General features: G+C 39.1%; 1 protein-coding gene across 1 annotated transcript; it reads left to right on the top strand.

Moving 5' to 3' along the window:
• The first annotated feature begins 5164 nt into the window (after window positions 1–5164).
• LOC306883077 (gamma-aminobutyric acid receptor subunit alpha-6-like) lies at window positions 5165–20490 on the top strand. Its single transcript, XM_079438159.1, has 10 exons — window positions 5165–5311; window positions 5422–5528; window positions 6262–6329; window positions 6580–6800; window positions 7325–7407; window positions 7484–7627; window positions 9041–9193; window positions 11548–11795; window positions 15193–15428; window positions 19399–20490. Exons 1-10 carry the CDS (start codon window positions 5277–5279, stop codon window positions 19409–19411), a joined length of 1308 nt encoding a protein of 435 aa, XP_079294285.1. The 5' UTR covers window positions 5165–5276; the 3' UTR covers window positions 19412–20490.
• The last annotated feature ends 743 nt before the right edge of the window (window positions 20491–21233 follow it).

Genomic DNA, 21233 nt, shown 5'->3' with positions numbered 1-21233 from the left:
CAGTGATATACATATCAAGAAGGAAGAAATAATCACATCTCCAGCAGCATAATTAAGATAGATTAACAGAAACAATGGCTGCGGGCATGTCTATACATGTGCGGATGACACAGTTATAAATAACTCAATACCGATCTCAATAAACTCAAAAAAATAAAAGCAAACAGGCTTACTTGTAGGCCAATTACTAACATCTCAAGGTAACAGCTGCAGGAAATATTGCAAATGAACAGGTAGGAATGCCCTTTCAGCGATCGACTAGACCAGTGGTTCTCAATTCCAGTCCTGGTGGCCCCCTGCTCTGCACATTTTGCATGTCTCCCTGACTTAACACCTGACTGAGATCATCAGCTCGTTAGGAGAGAGATCCATGAACTGAACTAATGAGCTGATGATCTCAATCAGATGTGTCTCAATCAGCACTGAAGGCTGGCTTCTCCATCTGTGACATTCCAGACAAGTATGCTGAAACCGCCAAACAGCTTCACGGCCTCGCAGGATCCAATAATGCCTCCTTATCTCAGCAAACAGCTGCTCTGATCCAGGATGATGCAACTGGTTGTCGTAATGGTGGATTATCAGGCGAGTAACTGGATGCCTAGAGTCTAGGACTACAGGATGGACAACAGAATCTGCAAAGTCAGCCACTCTCCTCAAACGACCGCCTACTCTAATCAAGCCATTAGGGGCCAAGGCAACTAGATGGCTACTAGGTTTCACTGTCTTCCCGGATTCCAACAGGTGGTAATCTTCAGGGAAGGATTCCAGTTGGACGCGTTTAAGGACATGGACTTCTGCTCGTTGATAATCTGTGGCTTCGGGAACAGTGTCAGGATCTGAGTCACCTCGTAGTTCTCGTGTAGTGGCATCCAGCAGGTCTAACCAGGTAGGGTAACTCCATCTATAGGGGTGGCTAGAGGTGGTTGGCGAGGTAACAACTCCACAGAAGGTGGACTTCCGCAACTCAGCTGGATCGTTACTAGGCTCAGAAATAGGAAGGACAGGCCATTCTTGAGGGTCAAGGAGAAGGAAAGGAGGTCCTTGGCACCATCAGTTCGGGGAAGCAAGGTAGGAAAGAGATCTCCCCTTGGTGAGGTCATCGGCAGGGTATCTGCAGAACCAACATAACGCCACGAGCACTGATTGGTAAGCTCTTGGATCTCGGCAATCCTATTGCCAACAAATACTTGGTAACGACAGGACTCGGACTTCAGCCACTGAAGGACCGTAGTAGAATCTGTCCACAGCACAGTAGAATGGATAGGCAGTCAACTCATCCGCCAGCAACTTCGCAAGCTGAGCTGCGACTAAGCTCCCACAAAGCTCCAATCGGGGAATAGAATGTACCCTCTTAGGGGTCACGCGGGAGCGAGCAATGAAGAAGGAGAGGTAGGTCTGACCAGCTGGATCAACAGTACACAGATAAGCTACGGCTCCGTAGGCTTGCTCAGAGGCATCTGAGAAGATGTGGACCTCGCGAGTAACTCCATCAATCCCTACTGCCGAGGGAACATAAGGCAGAGGAAAAGAGACACTAGGAAGACAGCGAAGTTCTTCTTCCCACTGCATCCAGAAATGGAGAAGTTCAGGAGGTAGGTTAGGATCATCCCACCCTCTCTGTTTATTCCAAAGGTGTTTAGCGATCACCTTGGCGCGAGTTGTGTAAGGAAGGAGCAGTCCCAGAGGGTCGTACTGTGTAGCAAGGACCCTATATATGTTCTGCAAGGTAGGGGTCTCATAGATCACGGGTTTGTGCTTATAGGACAAGGTATCAGACAGCCAATTCCAAATCAAACCGAACGTGGACTCGGGAACATCGGCCTTCTCCTGCCTCAGCCACAACTCCACACTGGTCGCTCGAGTCTCAGGAGGGAGGTGTCTTAATGCAGCAGGGTCGTTACAGGCCCACTGCCGTATCTCAAATCCAGCCCCAGAAAGGATAGTGTGCAGGCGATCGATCAGACTCCGTGCTGCCTCAGCGGTAGGTAGGCTTTGGAGGCAATTATCTACATAGAAACATTTTTCTACAGAGAAACAAATCTCCTCATCTGTTAAGGGGTGCTGACGAGTGTGGCGCTGGAGTGCGTAGATAGCACAACAAAGGCTGGAGGTGGTGCCGAAGGATAGGACCAACCACTCGAAGGTCTGAGGTGCCTCATCCATCTGCAGGTCTCGCCATAGGAAGTGGAGTAGAGGACAATCTGTTGTGGCTAACAATGTGGTGAGGAATGTACCAACATTCAGGGGTATCAGGAACCGGATCAGGCACTACACAGACAGCTCCAGTCTCAAGGAGTCTACGCATTTATGCTCGGTAGGTCTCGGCTTTCTCAGGATCCGTCAGCAGTCGCCGCTCCACGCTTCGGAGATTAGGGAAGATTGAATTTCTCATAGCATTTAACAAAGGCATTTCTTTATGACGAAGAAGGGGAGTGGCAAGGCGACGAACACCCTCAATCTCAAGGGTAAGGGTCTTGCGGTCAAGCAGCTGAAGGGCTTCCTGGTCTTGCTTGGAACGGGTAACTTCTTTACACTCACAGTAAGGAACTGTATCCAACTGCCACAATCTCTGTACGTGGTGAAGGCACTCATCCTGGACCGAAACCAATGAGGTAAGCATGCACTGGCGAGGGGTGGAAGGACAACCTACGGAAGGAACAGGACCCCGAAGTGTCCATCCCAGGCGGGTACGAACAGCAACTGGAGCTCCTGGGCCACCCCATCGAACAGGCTCAGTAGGGGTGATAAGGTGGGGTTGTTCAGAACCTATAAGGAGCAAGGGCTGGATCTCGGTAAGGGTACGAATAGGAAGGCCCCTCAAGTGTCGGTACTTCCGCCACAACTGTTCCACAGGATAGGACTGTAGCGACAGGTTAAGGCGATCAGCAGTAAAGGCGTGACTGATCTGATAACTGGTCTGCGGTCGATAGACGGGAGCAATCTGGAAGGCAATGGAACAACCACGAATAACCTGAACATTGTCTCTGACTGTCCTTAACGGAAGGTCTTCAGGAACACCCTGAATGCCCAGGGCTTCAACGGCAGGGCTTCTTTTCATCCAAGAGGGCGAAAGTATCCAGTGTACGATCCTCATATGTCAGGTGCACTGGAACTACTTTAAGCATCACGTGGCCGCTAACGGAAGGCTTATCCAAGAAGAACCTATCCGAGGAGAAATTCGTAAAGCAACTCTTCTCTACAGTAGGGGATTCCTCAGTAGACGAAGGACTGATGTTCACATCGTGAAGGGAACGAAGATGTAGGCCACGGCAAAGACTGCAGGGCTTCTTCAGGTCACATTGGGCAGCATGGTGGGATCTGAGACAACGCCAACATCGATTGTGACTACGCATCCAGGTCTTCATTTGATCAGGGGTAAGCTGGGCAAAGGAAGTGCACTGACTCAGGTAATGCTCAGACACGTCGCAGAAAGGACAATATCGCTTCATTCTAGCAGGCTTAGCTGGCTGAATATAACCTCTACGAGACCTGGCAGTCTCAACTGAGGGAGGGGACAAGGATGAGGATGGGGCTCCAACTCCATGCAGGATAGCAACAGATCTTTTGCCAGCATGTGAGATCCTAGACATCAACTCTGCATCGTAACTATGACACCAGGGGGCATATTACAGAAAGTGTCTTATCTTAGGTCTTAACTTAATATATGATATGTTAAATTAGGATTTTTTGCAAATTCATATTACAGAAGCAAATCTTAACTTGATTTGGGATTCTTATCCTATCTTACAAAATAGTATCTTATATCTAGTTAGGAAATCTTAAATGGCATAATCAAGCTCGACAATCCACTCTCAGGTCTGTTACCAAGCAACCAACACTGCACAAGCTGCTGATGAGGTAAACAAAATAATAGAAGCTACTTCACTTTGAAAATTGCCTTTTGCAAAAAAAACGTTAGGCATTAGTCACTTGCACTACAACCAGTGATGCTCCGTGACACTTTTGTTGGTCTCTATAATGCTGGTTGCAGTTCCTGTGCTAACTGTAATATGTTGTGCACCAGTCTGTAATTACTTATAAGTGTTTGTCATCAAAATATAACACATCTTCAGGGTCCTCCAAGAGTCTTTTTACCATTAAACATCTTCGTTCTTCATTTTCAACTATTAATAAATGTAATACCATTGTCAGACAGCACAGTTGTAAGCGTTTTTTCCGTTAGCTTTCAAATAATTTTGAAGTTAGGACAGCTGTGGGGTTGTGCTAAAGTTAAGAGAGTTTTAGGGGTTTTTTTGTCAAGTTAGGAGGTTTCTGTAATACCCCTCTCCTATCTGTAGTTAAGATAAGTTAACGCACTTAGGAAATGCTGTTCTGTAATAGCTTTGTCCTAAATGTGGTCCTAACTGAAATGACCATGGTTACCAAACAGCTAAGATACGATTTTAAAGATCTTTCTGTAATACACCCCCAGGTCTCATAACGAATCAAATTGGAAAGAACAACAAGGTTAGTTGTAGAATGTAAAATTCGCAAATGAACCGGTAGGAATGTCCTTTCAGCGACTGACTAGACAGATGTAAACTTCAGCAGGAAACAGCGGCTTAACTAACGAGACTGCTCATACGATATCAGAATAAAAGCCCTCTCTTAAAGCAGCCTTTACAACAGGGGCAATGTATATGACACACAATGAAAAACTTTTGGAAGGACTAGTTTGCTAGTTTAAAAAAATAAATAAAATAAAAGATAATATTTTTATTGAACTTTTTTTTTTTAAAGAAAAAATATTCACAGTAAGCACCAATAAATTATCCGTCATCTCCCCTCAAATTAAATGGTTATTATAAAATAAATAAACAAATAAAATACAGAGACCATGAAAAGTACATTGTGATATACCATTAAAAAACTTACAAAAACATATGCATCAAGTACAGAGTGTTGTGTTAAGACACTTCTTTCATCCAAGCCAAGTCCAACAAGCCCACCTTCAATCTTTTGGATTTAGAGGTCTCTAAAAAATCAAAAAAAGGATTCCAGTTCCTGTAAAAAAGGTTTATCCTTCAAGGCCGCAGAGAAAGCGACTAGTTTGCTAGTTAATGTCTAGTTTGCTGGATGATACTCTTTAACCTGTTGCTAAAATAGCAAGTGGATTTTTACTAATCCTTTAATTTGATTATCCTGAAAGCATTCATTTCTCTTCACATTCAGAGTCATAAGACAGCGCTGTAAGGCATTCTAGAGCACATTATACATGACCTCTAACCATTGAAGGCTTTATTTTATTTATATTTATTGACCTGTTTGTCACAGAAATGGCTCTTCTTTTGGCCTTGTTATGTCTCACAAGGTGAGTTAACGGACTACTTTAAATGAGTTAACTTTAATGTCTAATTTAACCTGACTTAGGTCCAAATTCACTGAAAGGACTAATCAAGGTGGTAATTTATCTCCGTGTAGTGTTGCAGATGTATTAGGAAAGCAAAAGATCAATTCAGAAAATATAACACGGATTCTAGACGGACTTCTTGAGGGTTATGACAATCGCCTGCGCCCGGGATCTGGAGGTAAGCACAGGCCTCACAGTATAGAAATACATGATTTAGTACAGTTTTGACATTTGATACATTACGTGGTTCAAAGATGAGACGTCCCATTTTGGTGTTTGCATCAAATTAAATTGACAAAAGTGATTTTATTATACATAGAATGCATATTAAATGCAAGTGTCTATTTTAATAATTCTAATAACTTTTGTGAAAACAAAATGTCAAAATATGTGTGGAATACTGTTCCATTGTTATTCAGCGTAACATATATTTATATAAAAATGAAACAACATGCTTATTCTGACCTGTAAAATATATAAAGAATAAGTGACCATACTACATTTTTATTATATTTAAATGATTAAATACGCATTGCTGATAAACGGTGTTTTGAAGGATAGTGGCAAAGATCGGTAAAGATTTAAAATGACAATTAATTAGTATTTTAGGGCTGAACTGTGATCCGTACATAGTCTTGTAATGTCATCTAATGATTCTAGTTGTAAATATGCCTGACGAGATGTTGTTACACTAAATGACGTTTTTGTAAATCATGGTAAAAATGCATGATAGTCAGAAAAAATTAATTAAACAGAACGCATTGTACTGTGTGAAAACATTTTTTAAAGCTGTATTAAGCTTTATTGTTTGATTTGTCTTTGCCCCATGTATTTCACCTCATTTTGCTGTAACAATATAATATACTCACGTTTCTGCATGTTGTATATGTAATCTGTAATTAACTTTGCAGTCTCTATAACCGAGGTCAAAACAGACATATTTGTCACAAGTTTTGGACCAGTATCTGATGTTAAGATGGTAAGAAAATACAGCATCCAGATTTTACAACTTTACTTTTTGTGTTTCATTAATGTACAAATTGAATTTATTCATAGTGGCTAAAGTACTTTATAAGTAGATAATAAGCTGACATTTTATGTCTGTTCAAACTAATATGTCAAGTCTCACCCACACTATGCTTAAAAAAGAACTCAAATGATGAATTAATTTCGGTTGTAGCCATAAAAAAAGAACATGATTCACAGAAAGAAGTTGCTGTTTCTCTCAGGAGTTCACCATGGATATGTTTTTCCGCCAAATGTGGGTTGACGAGAGGTTAGCCTTTCAGGGGCCCGTTGAAATCTTGCCTTTGAACAACCGCATGGTGGACAAGATCTGGACGCCCGACACGTTTTTTCGCAATGCAAGGACGTCCCTCGCACACAACATGACGTCTCCCAACAAGCTGTTTCGAATCATGCAAAACGGAACGGTCTTTTACACCATGAGGTAAAACAATCAGATGAGATCAGTTTTGAAAAACACTTGATAGGAAACCTTCGGAAATCTGTTTCAGTGTAAATGTGAATGTTTTTATTAAGATATGTGACCCTGGAGCACAAAACCAGTCATAAGGGTCACATTTTTCATTTTTTTGTTAGGATCGGACAATATTTGGCTGATACACAACTATTTGAAAATCTGGAATCTGAGGGTGCAAAAAAATCTAAATATTGAGAAAATCACCTTTAAAGTTGTTCAAATGAAGTTCTTAGCAATGCATATTACTAATCAAAAATTACTTATGGTAGGAAATTTACTAAATATCTTCATGGAACATGATCTTTACTTAATATCCTAATGATTTTTGGCATAAAAGAGAAATGTATAATTTTGACCCGTACAATGTATTGTTGGCTATTTCTACAAATAAACCTGTGTTACTGATGACTGCTTTTGTGCTGCAGGGTCATATATTATAATAGCCAATAATTTGTGTCATTGAATAAATGCTTGTTTTCTCTATATTCCAGGCTGACTGTAAGTGCAGTATGTCCAATGGTGTTGATGGACTTTCCTATGGATGGACACACATGTCCTCTCCTGTTTGGAAGCTGTAAGATCTGTCTGTCTGTCTGTTTTCCATCCATCCTTCCATCCACCGTTCTTCAACTGCTTTCTCTTACCTCCAGATGCTTACACTAATCATGAAATTGTCTACACGTGGAGGAAGGGTCTTCAAGCATCTGTAGACTTTCCTCCAGAATCATCAAGCTTACTTCAGTATGATCTTGTGGGCCAGACCTTGTTCAGCGAAACATATAAATTCAGCACAGGTGTGTTTTAAATTATTGCTCAGTTTCCCCTAAATATTACAGATGTAGCATGCCAGATGTCTTGTACTATTACCAGAAAGGGTGTGCGATATTTATCTTCTGCGATAATATCGTAATTGTTGTTTTAACGATATGTGGGCTGATATTATGGAGATATGAAAGCAAAAAATAGCCCTGAATGGGCTAACACTGAAATTGGTGTATAGTACAAGTAGTGCTGTCAAATGATTAATCATGATTAATAGCATCCCAAATAAAAGTTTTTGTTTATATAATATATAAACATCCATACTGTGTATATTTATTATGTGTATATATAAATACACACACATGCATGTATATATTGAAGAAAAAATGTTAAGTTTATACATTTAAAAAATGTATATATAATATCAATTATATGAATATATACATGAAAATATATACTGAATGTGTGTGTATTTATATACATAATAAGTATACACACATATAGGCTATTATGTGAACAAAAACTTTTTTATTTTGGATGCGATTAATCACGATTAATTGTTTGACAGCACTATTTACCAGCAAGAGTGCAGTTTTCCTGAATATTAGCACATTAATGTGATATTACTTTATATTGAGTGAGTTACATTTTTTTAGACACAATATTGTCTTTTTTTCTGTTTTGCCAAAGGAAATAGTTTGAAACAAAGCCGGAGCAGGACATTTGTGCATCTCAGAGCAACACTGCAGTGTTTGGTTTCTGAATCAATCTGTTTTTGAACGAATCATTTGAATCAATGATTCATTCTTAAATTCTGTTTCTAAATGAACCATCCGCTTTGAATGAGCCACCTACTGGTGGTTTTAGTATCGTATCTATTTATCCATGACGGGCCTAAACCAGCCAAGTTGCCAGCATAAAAACACACTAAGCAATATATTGTTTAATTATCATTATGGAAAAAAAAATCATACACCCCTATCACTACAGTAAATGACTTATCTGAACGTGTGAATTAAGAGCAACAATTCCCAGCCAGCTTACCCTCTGAGAGGCAATCTAAGATGCTTAACTGATCAGGCCTAATTCATGAGGTCTGTAAAAATAGCTGCGTTACAATAAGCCCGTTTCAGCCTCTGATCGTGTCCCGAGGATGACCGGGGGCTCAGTAATGAGGAATTTATAGGCAGGCAAAAAGCAGGGACCACTTGCTGGGTGCCCAATCAGATCTGCGGGAAATGGATCAGGCTCAAACCCAAAAGAAAGATCTGTGCTTGCTTACCTTTTCTTGTAATTAAGGACAGAAATAAAGAGCCAAAATTCCCTCTGAATGTTTTGGAGTTGTGCTCGGCCTAATGGGCTTGATCAGAGCATCATATGGATGTATTGAATTTGCACGATTTGTCTTCATCAATGTCCTCCTCTAATGTCTTGGCACCGTCTAGGTCTGTATTCTGTCCAGGTTGTCCATTTCTATCTTCAGAGGAAGCTTGGCTACCATCTCATCCAAACATACATCCCATTGATTATGGTGGTTGTGCTGTCACAAGTGGCATTCTGGATCAACAAGGAGTCTGTCCCGGCTCGAACAGTGGCTGGTATGAGTGTGTCTTTTTAAATTAAACATCTATACTAATGTATGTATATGTGTGTGTGTATGCTTGTGTGTGTGTGTATATATATATATATATATATATATATATATATATATATATATATATATATATATATATATATATATATAAAATTAATGTAACTTATAACAAAAACAGTATTTCCAATTTTACAGTTTTTCATCTAATTATAGATCTAATTTATATATATATATATATATATATATATATATATATATATATATATATATATATGTATGTACTTTTATATTTTATTTCAGGTTTATTTCAGTTACTGAAAATAATTTTTAATATTTTGCATTTTAGTTTACCACACTGGAATTGTACTGACACACAATGTTTTACTACGGTGGCCGTGAGAGCTCAACGCGCTGCAACTTCAGAAAACACATGCAAATAGACAAAACACCAGCAAATCAAGAAAACATCTTCATCATTTTGACAACACATGCGCTGCAAATGAGAAACGCTGCAAATCCTCACAACACATGCAAATTGAGAAACGCTGCAAATGCTCACAACACATGCAAATTGAGAAACGCTGCAAATGCTCACAACACATGCAAATCGAGAAACGCTGCAAATCCTCACAACACATGCAAATCGACAAACGCTGCAAATGCTCACAACACATGCAAATCGAGAAACGCTGCAAATGCTCACAACACATGCAAATCGAGAAACGCTGCAAATGCTCACAACACATGCAAATTGAGAAATGCTGCAAATGCTCACAACACATGCAAATCGACAAACGCTGCAAATGCTCACAACACATGCAAATCGAGAAACGCTGCAAATGCTCACAACACATGCAAATTGAGAAACGCTGCAAATCCTCACAACACATGCAAATTGAGAAATGCTGCAAATGCTCACAACACATGCAAATCGAGAAACGCTGCAAATGCTCACAACACATGCAAATTGAGAAACGCTGCAAATGCTCACAACACATGCAAATTGAGAAACGCTGCAAATGCTCACAACACATGCAAATTGAGAAACGCTGCAAATGCTCACAACACATGCAAATCGAGAAACGCTGCAAATCCTCACAACACATGCAAATCGAGAAACGCTGCAAATCCTCACAACACATGCAAATTGAGAAATGCTGCAAATGCTCACAACACATGCAAATCGAGAAACGCTGCAAATGCTCACAACACATGCAAATCGAGAAACGCTGCAAATCCTCACAACACATGCAAATTGAGAAACGCTGCAAATGCTCACAACACATGCAAATTGAGAAACGCTGCAAATCCTCACAACACATGCAAATTAAGAAACGCTGCAAATCCTCACAAAAACGTGCTGCATGTACCACAATGGAAATGTTTCAAGGGGATCCAAAAAAAGTGACGGACCAGCTGGGATTTGCTTATTGTGCAGTGGCTATTGGTTGAGTTGTTGGTGAACTGAAAGGTGAGTGTTTTTTTGTTGTTGTTGTTGTTTATTTTAACACCCTGATTGCATGATTTCTTTGTCTTTTGGATATTATTAGATTAATAATGACAAATAACACGATTGACGTTATTATGTAAGATGGCTAACTTATCCTCAACTAAATATAATTTCAAGGTTAATGAAAATAAATTTGCAATGCTTCATTAATTGTTAAAACCAGGTCAAAATAAAAATGTCAGTAAGAATAATATTTAAAAATTTATTCAGGCTCTTTTAGTAGGCTAATGAAAGAAGGGACATTTGCATGTGTTGTGAGCATTTGCAGCGTTTCTCAATTTGCATGTGTTGTGAGCATTTGCAGCGTTTCTCAATTTGCATGTGTTGTGAGCATTTGCAGCGTTTCTCAATTTGCATGTGTTGTGAGCATTTGCAGCGTTTCTCATTTGCAGCGCATGTGTTGTCAAAATGATGAAGATGTTTTCTTGATTTGCTGGTGTTTTGTCTATTTGCATGTGTTTTCTGAAGTTGCAGCGCGTTGAGCTCTCTCGGCCACCGTATTTTACCCCAAAATGAAAATCTATCATCATTTACTCACCCTCAAGTTTTTTCAGACCTGTATGAGTTTCTTTCTGCTGTTGAACACAGAAGAAGATATTTTGAAGAATGTTGGTACCCAGACAGCTGTTGGTAGCCATAGACTTCTATAGTAGGGAAAAACAATTCTACGGAGGTCAGTGGGGACTAGCAGCTGTTTGGTCACCAAAATTCATATAGATTTGGAACAACATGAGGGTGAGTACATTTTTGGGTGAACTATCCCTTTAACTATTCCCCGTTTTGTTTCTGGAATAATTTCTCATGTAAATCTGCTCTTGCATCTTCACACAATCTCCTGTGACCTTCAGGAATCACCACTGTGCTCACCATGACCACTCTGAGCATCAGCGCCCGCTCCTCGCTGCCCAAAGTCTCCTACGCCACCGCCATGGACTGGTTCATCTCCGTCTGCTTTGCCTTCGTGGCTTCGGCCCTCATCGAGTTTGCCGCGGTCAACTACTTTGCCACGCTTGAGGCCAACAGGGAAAAACGCCGGCTCTCCAGGGCCTCTGTTCTGGAGTCCATAGCCCAGGGCAGCGACGACGAGCCGGAGACGGTAACGATCTCCTGCGAGGCTCGCTTAATTAACACCACACTCTGGTCACATGCTCCTGTTTATACGATATGGACAACACGAGCGCTGCTCTTCACAAACCAGTGAGCTGTGTCACCGTTACTGTGATGCTAAATGAGTGTCACTGCATCTGCATATATATGCGTCTCCCACAGGGACGGTTAAATACCTCTAAAGGCATACAGCGGTGGCCAAAATGATCAGTACACTAGTATGTTCAACCGCTAAAAACTGGTTTTAAGTCAGTTATTTCTATCTTTTGCTGTGGTGTGTCAGTAGGAAATATCAGTTTACATTTCCAAACATTCATTTAGCCATTAATTGTAATAATCCAGTGAGATTGTTGTGCTCCACACAGAGATCTGATCTGATCCAAGAAACCTCCTGCAAAGCTCCTAAGAAACTCAGCTCAAGTGCACCGAGGACAAAAGCTGCTTTAAACACAAAGGATGCTCACAATTTAGTTACCAGAAGTTAATTGATAAAGAAAATCTATTTATGGCACTACTTTTGACAGCATCCTCATTTTACAGCATTTTTACACAAGTGCCTAAAACTTGAAACAGTTCTGTAGCTATGCAGGCAGCTTTCTTGAAGCGTCTTGGAGACACAGCTCTTCTGGATTGAGTCTGTCTCAGTTTGTTCTGTTTCTTCATGTCATTCCAGACAGACTGGATGATGATCAGATCAGACAACAATCTCACTGTATTATTACAATTAATGGCTAAATGAATGTTTGGAAATGTAAACTGATATTTCCTACTGACACACTACAGCAAAAGATAGAAATAACTGACTTAAAACCATTATTAAAGGTTATTAAAGGGGGAAGTCGTGGCCTAATGGTTAGAGAGTCGGACTCGTAATACAAAGGTTGTGGGTTCGAGTCTCGGGCCGGCAGGGATTGTAGGTGGGGGGAGTGAATGTCCAGCGCTCTCTCCACCCTCAATACCACGACTGAGGTGCCCTTGAGCAAGACACTGAACCCCCAACTACTCCCTGGGCGCCGCAGCATGGCTGCCCACTGCTCCGGGTGTGTGTTCACGGTGTGTGTGTGTTCACTGCTGTGTGTGTGTGTGTGCATTTGTTCACTACTCACTGCTGTGTGTGTGCACTTGGATGGGTTAAACGCAGAGCACCAATTTCGAGTATGGGTCACCATACTTGACAATACGTCACGACTTTTTTACTTTAAAAAAAGGTTGAGCCATGTGTTATGTTTAGTTACGCGTGCTACACTGCAAAAAATGATTTGTTTTCTAGTATAAATATCTACAAATTCTTGAACCAGGATGCATTTACTGATGCATGACAAGTAAAATGATTTAAAATGATTTTTTTGTCTTGTTTTCTGGAAAAAAAATTATTCAAAGTTTTTGCTTAAAATAAGTAAAAATATCTGGCATTGGGGTAAGAAAAATAATCTAAATTCAAAGGCTAAAGAAGATTATTTTTATTACCCCACTGGCAGATATTTTGCTTGTTTTAAGCAAAAATTAACAAAATTTGGAGACTTTTTTCAGAAAACAAGAGTTATTTTACTTGTCCAGTAAATGCATCCTGATTCAAGAATTTGTGGATATTTATACTCGAAAACAAGACAAAAACGTTTGCAGTGTAACTAAACATAACACGTCTCGACCTTTAATGCATGTGTTAAGAAGTGAATTGTTCAGGTGCTCAGTGAGGAGTCATGCTCTCTTGCAGTCACGTGTGAGTTGTAGTTCTTATCTGTTGTGCTGAGTTGGATATGGTAATTCTACAGGCGTGCGGCGTCTCCCGGGACCGCTCTCACGCGGGGAGCTCATGGTTGGTGTTTTAAAAATAGCCGCCCGTATTAAAACTGCGAGCCATGACTCTTATAATCTCTCACCTGTGCTGCGGATCCACTTGCTCCAGTTCTCTCCGGCTTAGAGCCAGTGCCAGCATGAAGGGTGTAGTTTAACCTCTTATTTTTATAAAGTGCAATAAAATGTTTTAAAAATGTAGCTATGTATTGGCAAGTCCAATTAATCAATTGATATTTGGCTATTTTAAGATGATTTGGTAGATGTTTAATGTTTAGAATTTTGTTAGAGCCAAGGACTTCCACATGCAAAATTAACCACATTTTGGTGAATATTTGAACGGCTAGAAAGTGCCATTGTGCATTAAATGCATAAAGCTCAGTTCAAGCCAAGCAGGTTTTTTTTGGTCAACATGGTGAATTTGTGTGACAAACTTGAACCCGTTGCAAATGGAATCTGTGTGGAAATCTCAATTCTCAACTGTGTGGATTTCTATTGAAATATCTGGAAATTGAATGGTAAATGTGGCGGCACCTATAAGTCAGAGTACATTTTGAGTAATTATGATCTTCAATAACTGTCTGTTTCTTTTATTTAAAGCTGATATGTATTTTTCCTATCCATGTGTGTTATACAGTGTTGTGAAAATCCGATTTCTTCAGTTTTTTTTGGTATATCTCATACTGAAGTCTATCAGAAATAAAAACAAAAGCTAAAATAAAACAAAGGCAACCTGAATAAAGACAAAATAGTTTTTAAATGAGCAAAAAAGTCTAATCAAATTTCAAATAGATGATAATTTTTGAATAGCCTCTTTTTTGCATCAATTACAATAAATAAATAAATACATATAATTGTATGTTTATTATTTAGTAGCTCTTATCACATGATCCGTTTCATTAAAGGGATAGTTCACTCAAAAATGAAAATTCTGTCAAAATTTACTCACTCTCAATTTGTTTCAAAACTTAATAAATAGCAAATAAATTTTTTCAGCCTTTGAACAAAAAAGATGATGTTTTGATGAATGTTGGTCACCAAACAGTTGACGGTAGCCATTCGCTTCCATAGTATGAAAAAAATATTATAGCTATCATCAACTGATTGGTTACCATTACCATACATGTTACCATACACACACATACAGTATATATTTTGAAAATAATTACATGTATTTATATTATATTTAAATCTACTTAATATATAAACATAGTATATTTCTCTGAAATATATGCATGCATGTGTGTGTATTTATATACATAATAAATATACTCAGCACACACCATATATTATGCAAACAAAAACTTTTATTTTGGATGCGATTAATCGTTTGAAGACACTAGTTACCAACATTCTTCAAAATATCTTATTTTGTGTTCAGCAGAAGAAGAAAAAACTCTTACAGCTTTTGAACAAGTGGACAATGAGTAAACAAAGACAGAATTGTGGGTGAACTGTCCCTTTAAACTGCTTTATATGAATACATACTAGTTCATCCCACTTTTAAGGGATCAGTACCCTAAATGCTGGTTTTGTCTCTGTTATGTATCTCTTATATCAGGTGGGATTGATTCGTGTTGTTTTTGTCGCAGCCTCAGTCTGATACCAGTGGCTTTACCCGCAGAAGACGGACCAACTCTGTGCCCGAGGCGCCCATGGCTCGCTATCCCATCTTCCTCCAGGGCTCGGCCGTCCCACCCAACATGATGCTGGCCGGCACCAGTGCCATAGACAAATACGCCCGCATCCTCTTCCCTCTGGCCTTTGGGCTCTTCAACCTCATCTACTGGTACATCTACCTGAGCAAGGACACCATGGAAAAGCCCAGGTCTGTGCTCTGAGAACAGAAAAAATTATCTACTCTACATCAAGGAGGGAGTTTTTAGTATTTGTTTGTTACGTTGTGTTCTTTCTCTCCATTTTATTGGAGTGTAAAACTCTAAAAATTAAGGTGCTTAACAGGTTCTTCAAAGCGATGCCATAGAAGAAGCATTTTTGGTTCCATAAAGAACCATTCAGTCAAAGAACCATCTCTTTCTTACATTTTAATAATCTGAGGAATCTTCTTTCACCACAAACAAGCTCCTTATGGAACCATTTAGACAAAAAAGGTTCATGGCATCGTGAAGCACCTTTATTTTTAAGAGTGTAATCACAGACAGCAGTGAGATTAAATGTGCGCTCACAGCCGCAGTTACGCAATTATGATTAGTAAAAAGTGTTCACGTCCTTGTAGAGCTCAAATTACAACGTGTAAACTGAATTTATGAGAGAATTTTCCACCTGACCTCTGTAAATGGTGCAATACAATCTAGTTAGGTAGTTATCTGTAACATTTCTGTTTAATTATTCATATAATTATAATGCAAGATTAATCTACAAATATGCAAATTACATGACAAAAATAGTTAGTAACATAATGTGTATTACACATATTGAGTAATGTAGTCTGACTGCTTTTGACCTAACTTGTTTATCACATAGACTTGAATGTGATTACAATATTAATGAAAAAAACAACCAAAAACAAAGAGAGAGAAAATATATTTCATTCTTTAATTATTTGTGTGAAGAGCATATATACCCGCACACTCACTTGCAAATAAACTACTTTATTTGTTATGTGTGGTTATTTATACTCTTTGCACAACTTCTGACCTGCACCTCGTATGGCGTGCATGTGCTTGTTTATTTGATTCTGTAATTATTTGTTTTCAGTATCACGAAATGCATTAAACATTACATTACAGCAGGGTTTCCCAAACTGGGGTTCATGAAAAAGCTAATAATTAATGAAATCCAAAACATGTCAAAAGCTTGGGAATCATGAACAAACATTAATAAACATGACATTATACAGGTCCTTTTCAAAAAATTAGCATATTGTGATAAAGTTCATTATTTTCTGTAATGTACTGATAAACATTATACTTTCATATATTTTAGATTCATTACAACACAACTGAAGTAGTTCAAGCCTTTTATTGTTTTAATATTGATGATTTTGGCATACAGCTCATGAAAACCCAAAATTCCTATCTCAAAAAATTAGCATATCATGAAAAGGTTCTCTAAACGAGCTATTAACCTAATCATCTGAATCAACTAATTAACTCTAAACACCTGCAAAAGATTCCTGAGGCTTTTAAAAACTCCCAGCCTGGTTCATTACTCAAAACCGCAATCATGGGTAAGACTGCCGACCTGACTGCTGTCCAGAAGGCCATCATTGACACCCTCAAGCAAGAGGGTAAGACACAGAAAGAAATTTCTGAACGAATAGGCTGTTCCCAGAGTGCTGTATCAAGGCACCTCAGTGGGAAGTCTGTGGGAAGGAAAAAGTGTGGCAGAAAACGCAGCACAACGAGAAGAGGTGACCGGACCCTGAGGAAGATTGTGGAGAAGGACCGATTCCAGACCTTGGGGGACCTGCGGAAGCAGTGGACTGAGTCTGGAGTAGAAACATCCAGAGCCACCGTGTACAGGCGTGTGCAGGAAATGGGCTACAGGTGCCGCATTCCCCAGGTCAAGCCACTTTTGAACCAGAAACAGCGGCAGAAGCGCCTGACCTGGGCTACAGAGAAGCAGCACTGGACTGTTGCTCAGTGGTCCAAAGTACTTTTTTCGGATGAAAGCAAATTTTGCATGTCATTCGGAAATCAAGGTGCCAGAGTCTGGAGGAAGACTGGGGAGAGGAAAATGCCAAAATGCCTGAAGTCCAGTGTCAAGTACCCACAGTCAGTGATGCTGGTGTTGGTCCACTGTGTTTTATCAAGGGCAGGGTCAATGCAGCTAGCTATCAGGCGATTTTGGAGCACTTCATGCTTCCATCTGCTGAAAAGCTTTATGGAGATGAAGATTTCATTTTTCAGCACGACCTGGCACCTGCTCGCAGTGCCAAAACCACTGGTAAATGGTTTACTGACCATGGTATTACTGTGCTCAATTGCCCTGCCAACTCTCCTGACCTGAACCCCATAGAGAATCTGTGGGATATTGTGAAGAGAAAGTTGAGAGACGCAAGACCCAACACTCTGGATGAGCTTAAGGCCGCTATCGAAGCATCCTGGGCCTCCATAACACCTCAGCAGTGCCACAGGCTGATTGCCTCCATGCCACGCCGCATTGAAGCAGTCATTTCTGCAAAAGGATTCCCGACCAAGTATTGAGTGCATAACTGAACATAATTATTTGACGGTTGACTTTTTTTGTATTAAAAACACTTTTCTTTTATTGGTCGGATGAAATATGCTAATTTTTTGAGATAGGAATTTTGGGTTTTCATGAGCTGTATGCCAAAATCATCAATATTAAAACAATAAAAGGCTTGAACTACTTCAGTTGTGTTGTAATGAATCTAAAATATATGAAAGTCTAATGTTTATCAGTACATTACAGAAAATAATGAACTTTATCACAATATGCTAATTTTTTGAAAAGGACCTGTATAGCCAAAGTCTTCCAGGTTTGAAATATTTTGTCTGGATGTCCAATATTAATAATTAGTGAAGGTCACTGGATATGATGAAGAATATATCACCGTTATGCATCAGCAGTGTTTAGTAACTTGCATAATTATTAGTCTTGTTTTAAGTGGAAAATTCATTTAGAAAGAAATGTAAAAGAATAAAATAGGAACTGGGATAAATGAACAAATTAAGAATAATGTTTTGCCATTGTGTGAATAATATGTAATCATGTAATCCATAAAAAAATTACTGTAATCTGATTGTGAGCATATTAATCTTATAACAAGTACTTATATAATTACGTAATCAGTTGCTACCCAGTGAAACCGAAATTGGTCATTTTATTTTTTTCTTATATTTGCTAATATTGCAGTGTTTATTATAAATGTTATCGATTTATTTTTTATCAGAAAAAAGACTAACTTGTCTGACTCATATCTATTTTTTTCTGAAAATTGTAAGATAAACACGAGACAAAATTTGTAACGTAATTGAAAACGTTTCACGATCTTAAAAAAAGAGCAATAACATTTTGATTATAGGCCATCATACAAAATAAATAGGCTTTATATTGCGATTTCTCTGCCATTAATTTTTCCTGAATTGGAAACGGTGTGGTTTTTCATATTTATTTCTGCTCTGTAGCTTATCTTCTCATCCCAGCTCCACAGAATGCCATAGATGTATTTTTCAGGAAACTATGACGGCACACCGGTTTCCATTGGATGCTTTATCGAGGCTGTAAATACATGAATAATTTGTGAACCTAAAACAGCCGCGGGACTCGAGCAGGTGAAAACAGGAGAGATGATGATCCTTCTGGGTGACTCTGTTGCTGCGGTCGTTGAGGTTAGAGCCCCATCCAAGATTTATCAGGGCCAACTCCTACAAAAATTAATCTGCTATACATTTTCTTTCTTCTCCAAATCCTTGATTCATCTGATTTGTTCAAAGGGATCATGAAGCAAACGTCACATTTAATCCCAAATTTCCCTCAATGCCGAAGGCGTGAGATTTACCGAATCAAGAAAATCAACACATCGTCTCAAAATAGAGTCACTTATCAAACTCAAACGCTGAAGTTTCATTATTTGTTTTCCTGAGGGGAGCTAAAGGCAGTCATTTGAGGCCTTTTGCAATGTACCGCCTGAAATATAAGATGCAATAACGTATGATCGAGCCAGATTTCACACAGAAAAAATGATTTTCATCAAACATTAATCATTGACATCAGGATACAGGCGATGAAAGCACGTGCGAGGCATGTATGCCACGTTTTTCATCTCTGCTGATCTTGTATTTGTCTTTCATTGTGTTTTATCTCCACAGGGAGATCGAGTGAGTTTCTCCTGAGAAGATGAGACCGTGTGCTCGACTTTCCCTTGGACCTCTGTCGCTCACTTTCGTCATCTAGCAGCTTCATCCCTTATAGAGCATGAGGCAGTCTAACACTATTTGACAAGCATTTGATCCTGTTCCTTTCCTATTTTATCACCTATATAGACTTTCCACTCCATTTGCCTTTATATTTGCAGCCGAGGGCCATGTTGTTATACTAACCCTGGTACATAGCAAAGCCTCCTCTGGTTCTGCTCTAGTTCTGCTCTTCTGCATGTGTGTGTGTGTGTGTGTGTGTGTGTGTGTGTGTGTAGCACACTAAGGAGTTGATGACATAATCTGCAGCTCTAACTGGTGATGCAACATTCAACCAATGCTTTCAGTGGCCTGTCCTGTACAGAGACACGGCTCGCACTGCACTAGATCAAAAGCGCCGGGTTTATAGACAGCTTCAAAGATTTGGCCTTGGAAATAGAGGAGAAAAAGTGCATCCATAGAACTCAACTTGTACGAACACCATTCACACGTGCACTTTTGCAGACGCGTATGGTGCCTCTCTTGACACGGTGGCGCTGTAACAGAGGGATGGGGTAAAGCTCAGCGTGGGGGGTGGATATTTAATATGTATTCTCAGCTCACGGTCTGTTTGATGTTCTCTGATGTTTCTCTGTGCATCTCGGCTCTCTCTCTCTCTCTCTCTGTTGGGAGAACATGCACATGCCCAGAAATGCATGAATGCATACAACTCATAAGACTATTGTGCTTAACATAATAAATGGGTTTTAAAACCCATTTGGAGGAGACAATGTGGCCCTGAAGAATAGACGTGAAGGTGCTAATGTAATAATCTCAGGAATACTTGCATTATGTACTTGAATAATGCGTGTATGCATTAGCATTTCTTGCCTAATTAAGATAGTTTCTTTATGTGTTATTTGTCTGATGGTCATGCAATCCACTAAACAGTTCATGTTTAACCTTCATGTTGTGTTAGTGTCAGTATTTTTTTTTCTGAAAATAGTAGTTAATGTTATTGCATTGGACTAAAACTTACTGACTTTGATCACACAGGGTATAACAACCCAAAAAATTTATTAAAATAAAATTATATGTATAAATTGTGTAAAAATATATATATATATATATATATATATATATATATATATATGTATGTACTGCATGTGTGATATATATATTGTACCCACCTTGTTACACCTGAATGACCAAAAATGACCAGCCTACAAAAAATAGTTTGTACTTCTCTCATTATGCTATATTTTTTTCTAAATCTGGGATCAATCTTTTTATGAACTTGTCAATTAACAAAGGTTTTGTATTTCGTTTTGGAATTGATTGATCGTAGACCTCATTGATCTGAGTTCATGCACCTTTTGAGTGAACACCGCCAAAATGATCCACAAATACAGCCGAGGCATACAACCAAGCAGCACCAAACAGAACTGCATAATTTTAATAGCATAATGAGAGAAGCAATTATAAAGGCTGAGCATTTTTGACCCGGACAATTCGGAAAAGGACTTTCAGTATAGCACTGAAAGGGTTAAAAGTGATTAGGTAACACTTTATTTTAAGGTGTCCTTACACATGTTACATGCACTTACTATTATAATAACAATAAATTATGCATAATTGCAGTCAAACCAAAAATGATTCAGATACCAGATTTCATTTTTTGATATTTTTTTACTAGCGGGTGCAGGACACTATAGTTCATAAATGTAAGTGAGGACAGCAAAATAAAGTGAACTGTGGCATATTATACCCAAAAATTCTTCATACGGTGGACTACCAGTAAAATTTGGGAT

Source organism: Barbus barbus (assembly GCF_936440315.1).
Source record: "Barbus barbus genome assembly, chromosome: 17".
In the NCBI taxonomy this organism is placed as follows: Eukaryota; Metazoa; Chordata; class Actinopteri; order Cypriniformes; family Cyprinidae; genus Barbus; species Barbus barbus.
This window is presented reverse-complemented; position numbering and strand designations above follow the sequence as displayed.

Excerpts from the sequence above, each read along its gene's own strand:
- LOC306883077 (XM_079438159.1), top strand. The coding sequence starts at position 5,277 with ATGGCTCTTCTTTTGGCCTTGTTATGTCTCACAAG. Across the intron at positions 6,801-7,324 it reads ACGGTCTTTTACACCATGAG|GCTGACTGTAAGTGCAGTAT; the intron begins GTAAAACAATCA and ends TCTATATTCCAG. Across the intron at positions 9,194-11,547 it reads CCCGGCTCGAACAGTGGCTG|GAATCACCACTGTGCTCACC; the intron begins GTATGAGTGTGT and ends TGTGACCTTCAG.